General features: G+C 33.4%; 1 protein-coding gene across 1 annotated transcript; it reads right to left on the bottom strand.

The window, feature by feature from the left end:
- On the bottom strand, positions 1-1,925 carry LOC144564542 (B3 domain-containing protein Os12g0592300-like). The gene is made up of 3 exons (XM_078314137.1): positions 1,040-1,925; positions 656-909; positions 1-520 (listed from the first exon to the last, which is right to left on the bottom strand). The coding sequence occupies exons 1-3, from the start codon at positions 1,557-1,559 to the stop codon at positions 257-259; spliced, it is 1,038 nt and encodes a 345-aa protein (XP_078170263.1). The 5' UTR covers positions 1,560-1,925; the 3' UTR covers positions 1-256.
- Positions 1,926-7,239: the final 5,314 nt, after the last annotated feature.

The following is a 7,239-nucleotide window of genomic DNA, read 5'->3' as shown; positions in this document are numbered from 1 at the left end:
CGCAATAAACACCGTTCATCACCACAACTAGTTTGTCTGACAATTACAACTAATAAGTTTTCACGCATAATACAAATTTATATCTATTACCAGCACAATATACAAAATCACATTCATTGCAGATGCATATATTAGCTCTGAGGCCTTTGCAAATTACACCCGATTTACTTAAAAAAATAATTATCCAGTAATGATTTAATTGAAAACTATCAGAAGGGATGTACTTTGCAAACAAAATGTAGCCTCTCTATATATCTTAGCTACTCACCAGATTGAAATGAACTACCATGATCAGAATTCCTCGTTTGTCTTGCTTCCTTAGTTCAAAAAGGCAAAGATCCCCTTGTTTCAATCCATTTATGTGTACAAATTGGCGCCAACCATTACATATGTATCTCGCCTTATTATTCTTACGGTAGTATACAGTACATGCCTTGCTTCTCTTACCTAAATCGGCAGGTAACAGAGTAATCTTCTTCTTGCTTTCAAGAACTTCACATGCAAAGATAGCTGGTAAATTCTGGTACAGAGTTAAATTGTACAAAAAATAGTAAGATTGATGGCATATGCACTTGATATTTACATCTTTAAGCTGTCTTGCTTGCAGCATTGTAATTTTAAGTAACAGTAAGAATTGAAAAAAATGCTAACGTACCAGTCGACAAGATCTATGTGTCCCAGTATCGGTTCGGGTCAAGATTTTGACGAACAAGTCACTACCCTTTTGAGTTTTTCGGACCATCCTGTTAGCAATCTCCTCTTGAGCTCTTGTCAAATGGGTATAGCAGGGTAGGAGAAATAGCCTGGAAGCATTCTTAGCTTCATTCTTCTTTGTTTTTCTTTTTTTGACAGTTTTGTGCTCTCCTTCGTCACTCTCACTATCACTCTGGCATGATTCTTGAACAAAATCTGCAACAGGATATTAAATGGAACTAGTTCAATCATTTCTTTTTTTTTTCTTTCAGATTAGGGGACAAATAAAACATTTATAGGATCCAGAATCACATTCCTTGATGAATAAAATGCTTGATATACTTACCTCTTTTTTTTCTCTTACAACAAACGCTTTCTCCATTCATGCTCGCATGAGTGGCACGACTTGAAATCTCGCGAAAGGATTCATCGGTATCACTACCACCAGAGGATAAAGATATGATCTCTTTCTTCACCTCGCTTTGAGGTGCAGCATTTTGTCGAATCAAACTGTCGTTCGACTCCTCTGATTCCGTCTCTGTCTCCATCTCTTTTGCAAAGAAAGGAGCAGCTTTCTCGCATCCACTCCAATCAAAGATTACCACTTTAAAGGAGTAGTTACCGTTGTATGTAAATACTAAAATATCATTTTGATCTATATGATTAGCAGTTACAAAGTCTTTCCAACCAGATTGTAGAGCGAATTTGTTCTTAGACCTGATCATTTTCACATGCCAAGTAGCTCCGCTTGGACCTTCCAGTTCAACATTTTCTCTCATGGATCCTTTCAACATTTTTGCAAACTTGTTTGGAATATGCTGCAACATGGAATGCAAAGGAGAAAAGAACCTTATCAGAGTATGCATTTTTTTTCCTCAGAAATCAGCAAAAAGTGTTTATGGTACTAAGATAAAAAACAGTTTTAGTGCAAACGAATTGCTGAGTAAACATACTACAAAAAAACTAAAGGAGCATCTATATCCAACAGTATGTAGGTCAAAACAAAAACATGAAAATATTACCCAAGAACTGCAGGCTGAAAGAAAACTATTTTGAGAAAGACCCCTATCTTTGCCAGTAATCTAAAAATGTTCTCCTTAAAAAGCCATATGATCATCATACTAAGGGTTCAAGGTCTGTCTGTGTCACTCAAAGAAGAATGCTAGAAGATGTAATAAAGCTCAATCTCAATACGTGCACATATGGCTTTCAAAGGACACATGGTACCGCTGGTAGCACTGGGGTTACCGGAATAATAACATAGACACTTTTAACAAAGTTAAAGTTTCTAATGATCTCAGTGCATTTTTGTGTTTCTTTTTTTTTAGGTGAAACCAGGCTTAAATTGATTAAAATAAAATCAGTACAAATCATTTTTGTGTTTCTCAGTGAACAGTGTTGCTGTAACAAAACTGCTACAATTTTGGTACCAGTTAAGACCATTGTTGCTGTTAGCTAGATAGAAAGGGATAATAGAGGGCTGATTAATTTTAAGATGCTGTTCTGGCAGCATATAGGTAATAGTCATTAGGGATAAATTTGATTTAGGGAGTGTTAGTGTGAGTTTGTATGTAGATCAATTTTCAGCAATGAAAATGGGCTAATAAGCCTTTCTTTCAAAAAAAAAAAAAAGGAGAAGAAGAAGTAAAAATTTGAGGACAAGTAAAAAATAGCAATGATACATGCAGTATAATGAATTTTAAGAATATGCATAAACTTGCCATTGTATGCATTGAGAAGGCATCCATCTCCACATAAAAGTTGCTCATTCTTGACCCCAAATGAATCCTCCTTTCACTCTTGTTCTCTTTTATCTCTCTCTCTCGTTCTTCTCTTGGGTCTCTTCAGTCTTCACCACCAAATAAAGCTTCCAAGTTCCAATTGCTGCATTTACTCTCTACAATCAAGTCAACAGAATTTGACAGGTCTCCCAGAGAGGTACCAGTACCTTTTAGGAAAATGAAAAAGAAAGCAAGCTCTTTTCCTCTGTTGCATATTCTCTCATAGCATTCCTGAAGTGAGTTGAGGTGGCCCACTCCATAAGTATTGTGGGACCCAACTGTCTGGCACCGGTAATAGAACTTAGAGTCAAAAAAGGTGGAATAGAAAAACGGAGATTTAATGTTCGAAAAGCAATATAATTTCCAAATAAATTAAGAAACTACTAAAAGGAGTAAATGGAGATAATGTATCGACATTGTTGTTAATGGAATTAAATTTACGGTGCTCGAATAAAAAAAAAAGGAATTTATGATGTGATTAAGAAATAAGAAGATAAAAACTTACGAAGTTAGAACACTTTTGGCTTTAAAATAAATGAAAATATTTGTTTAGATCACTAAACAAATATAAATTTCGTTTTTTCTTATATATTGGACTTCAGTTAATCTAATTTAATTTATTTATTTTTATATTTGTCTAAGTTTTAATATTTTTAAATGCAATATAAATTATGTAAGTGTCTGACGTATCTAATGTTGCAAACCGCATGGATCATAAATATAGCATGATCTACGTACTGATATAATAGAAAAAAAAAACTGTTACAAAGCCACAAAGGTCAAATGTGTACCGTACACAAACCCAGTTTTTTCATCGAGAATAAAAAAATATCGAATCGGATTTAAATGGTTAATTGAATTTAAATTCATTAACTAATTAGATACTCGAGGCAGCTCCCTCCCGGTGGGACTACATGTGTACTACCGTGCCAAATAAAGGGAAAAAAATGAATTTTAGGAAGCAGAGTTATGACTATGGAGGAATTGGAACAGTTGTTTGATTTGTATTAAGATTCATGCATATAACTTCAAAATTCACACAGATTTTATATAAATCTTGAATACAGATCAAACGATTTTGACCGAATATCGGACCGCCAACCACTATGACCATGTAGTGCGCTGGAAATTTCACAAGTCACTTTGATTGTTTCAAGTGTTTGTATATGCAACCACTTGTTAGGGGAGTGGAAATGTTATCCGATGAGTAACGGATCAAATTAGACATGATGTCTAATTGTAACCGTTCGAAATTTATCGAGAATTATGCATAATTGATCCGTATAAGTAATAAAGTTGTTCAAGTTTATTTTGATGTAAAACAAACAGCTTTGATCAAATATCGAACTGAATTTAATCTGATACCTATTAGACCGCTCTTATTAATTAGCAAATTTATCCTACAAGTGCAGGATTCAGAGGAGGATTATATTGTATTAAGAGAGGAAGATTGTTTAAATAATATGGATTGTTATAAAATTTTATGAAAAATGCTAATATGCTACGCGTAGATAATCACTTGATCTGAAAAGTATGTATCATTCAGATCAAGTGATTTTCTATCTATCTAAAATAAATAGTAAAAAAAATTCAAAAAGTATAAAATTTGATTTGCAAGTACATATTCATATGAGAATCATGTTAAACGGTTCGGATCAACCGTTAGAATTTTGAAAACTCAAATATTGAGCCGTTGCATGGAGATCCTCTATAATTTTATATCTATTATCTAATATATAATTGTTTTGTATCAAGTTTTATGTAATTTGAATGTCAATTGATTTTTCAGAAAATACTGTTAACATAATATGGACTGTTGCAAATTTTACTTCATCGGTTGATGAATTATAAAATTTATATCTAATTTTATCATTTCTCATATGCATAATATACATATAGTGTAGTTTTAAGTCCATACAACCATGATTTGTCTTGAGAGAGATTTCACAAACTACTGAATCAACTTTTCACCTAATTATTATTTGATCAAATCAAATAATTCTAAGAGATGTGTTTCAATTATAGAACCAAACCTTCTAAAGTCATAATTATAATTAGGGAAAAATTTTAATGTACTTATTCTTTACTGGGCTGCCGAACAGGCCCTAACAGTGTACCCACGCCAAAATGAAGAACACCTAATACTCAGGGAATAAGGAAGCTTATAAGTTATAACCAATGGAATCCCTACCCACTTGGCAAACCAGATGAAAGAAAGATGCGTAGATCGAAGGCAGCAAAACTATTCTTTTTCATCTCTATCTCTGGATAATAAATCTATGTATACATAATTCAAAAGAAAAACTCCGGCCAATTCCTGAGCATCAAGAGGTATCCGCTCATTTTTCAACATATTTGGTCCATGAAACTTAATCGACTTTTTATCTACATACATTTGCGGATGGGTCCCTTTAGGGAGTGCGTATCCTTTGAGATATCTCAACTTTTGCGTGACCAACGTGCCAACGTGTCCGTTGCCTATTCAGAGTGATGTAGGGGGTCAGTATTATGTTTGCTTTGGGATTCATGCAGAGCATATTTAAACGGTTGGGATTTTCCATAAAGTCACGCAAAGTTTGAGATATCTCAGAGGATACGAATTCCCCTTTGGGTGGGCTGCGAGCTTGGCCTCGCTATGTATATGGCAACCATTTCTGCCGCCTGAACCTAATGAATACTAAGTATCATTAACTATAACAATTAGTTGCTCGATGTTGAAAAATTGAAAATGCTGATACCTTATCCATTGATATTTCGCATTAAAGCTCCTTAGACGGAGAAATTGATCAGATCTCAAAATTTAATTTCGACAAATGTTTGATCAGACTTTTGAATTTTTCAAGCTCAACTGCTTTAGCTTTGAATTTTCTCAATAGGGCTTATTGTGCAATCTCCAGCAAAATCTTGATTTTGCTGAGAGAGTGACACACACGAGGGCCAAGCGAGACGGACCTGATTGCTTTGATGTTCAATGCGCCAGACGAGAAGAAGAAAGAAATTTATGAGAGAAGTATTTGGTCTGAAAAGGAGGAAGAAACAAAAGAAGCAATGGACACCTCAAGTTAAAATTCAGCCATTCAGGAGTATATTAGTCCGTTCATTTTTTAACAATTAAATAAAATGATAAATAATTAAAAGTGAATAGAAGAAAGAAAGATAAATTTGTATGGAGATATTGAATATTATAGCATTTTGATGGGAATAATGGCTATTTTAAAATTTTAAAATTTTACATGGTACGTCCCTTGTAATTATAATGAAATATTTACCATCGAGTAACCTCCTTCCAAAAAGAATTCAAGTGTTTTTTACTGAAGTAATTGAGTGCACAAAATGACATGATCACGGGATCTTCATCCGATAATAACGAACAATTATCCCCTCTATATATAGACTGTGCATGGAATATTATTAACTAAACGGTCTTGTTAGAGATTTTGTTGGATAATTCGTATTAAGGGATACGAATCTGCTATTCTTCTAAGAATAGCAGCTTCTTGCTTTTCATTTGTGTCTCTATTTCTTTCTTTAAAAGAGGAGGAGAGAGAGAGGAGAGAAAAGATAGAGAGATAAAGAAGAGAGATAGAGAGGATAGCAGGCAGGAAGAGTATGAAATTTGGATAGCAGCGGATTTCATTCCCGTATTAAGCACTTTTGTATGCTACTCTCTTTTTGCAGCTGAGTTTTCGAACTGGCGTAAAATATTTTCTGCTATCTAAAGAGTGTCTAAATTTTTAAAATTGTAAAAGATCAATATTTTTTACATCAGCAATTTTAACAATTATTTCTTAGTAAAATATTTTCTGCTATCTAAAAAGAGTCTAAATTTTTAAAATTGTAAAAGATGAATAATTTTTACATCAATAATTTTAACAATTATTTCTTAGTAAATTTTATACAATTTATATTTGTGCAATTTCAATTGCATTTAATACTTAAGGTTTGCTAATAGAACCCTTAAATATGTTGCTCGTTAGTTTCTCCTGATTAACTATAAGGAAAATGAAAAATCCAACATGTCAATAAAAAAATAAGGTGAATCATCTAATGTTCTGAAACAGGTGTTTATATCTACGAAACTAAACTAGTATTTGTACTCGTAGAGTTTTTAAAAATGAAGCTGGTTTCTCTAATTATTGGTTCTAGTGTTTGTATTATAGAGCCTGATGCTAATGGTGCAAAAACCAAATCTCTTCATCTCTCAGTCTTATTAATAATTTGTGCTATTGTTTCCCTAATATACATTATATATATATATAGAGAGAGAGAGATGGACTTGGGTGAGACGCGGAGTATACGCGTTTGGTGTTTCATGGTACATTTTAGTCATTTTGAAAATCCAAACAACCGATCCGAACCGCTCAACACGATCTCCATATTGAAATGTGCTTGGAGACCAAATTTTACATTTTTTGGAATTTTTTTACTATTTATTAAGCCACTTTGAAAGTCGCTGATCCGGTGGTCCAGAAATTTTTACTGTTTTTTACTGTTCACCCGGATTTTCAAAGTGGCTTAATAAATAGTAAAAAAATTCCAAAAAATGTAAAATTTGGTCTCCAAGCACATTTCAATATGGAGATCACATCTAACGGTTCGGATCGGTTGTTTGGACTTTCAAAATGAAAATACGGCGTAAAGTACAAACGCGTGGTGCTCCGCGTCTCACCCAAGTCCATCTCTCTCTCTCTCTATATATATATATATATATATATATATATATTTTTAAACCAGATCTCTTCATCTCTCAGCCTTATTAAATTAG

This window comes from Carex rostrata, chromosome 13 (assembly GCF_964058835.1).
Source record: "Carex rostrata chromosome 13, lpCarRost1.2, whole genome shotgun sequence".
Classification (NCBI taxonomy): domain Eukaryota; kingdom Viridiplantae; phylum Streptophyta; class Magnoliopsida; order Poales; family Cyperaceae; genus Carex; species Carex rostrata.
The sequence above is the reverse complement of the archived record's forward strand: the minus strand, read 5'-3'. Positions and strand labels throughout refer to the sequence as shown.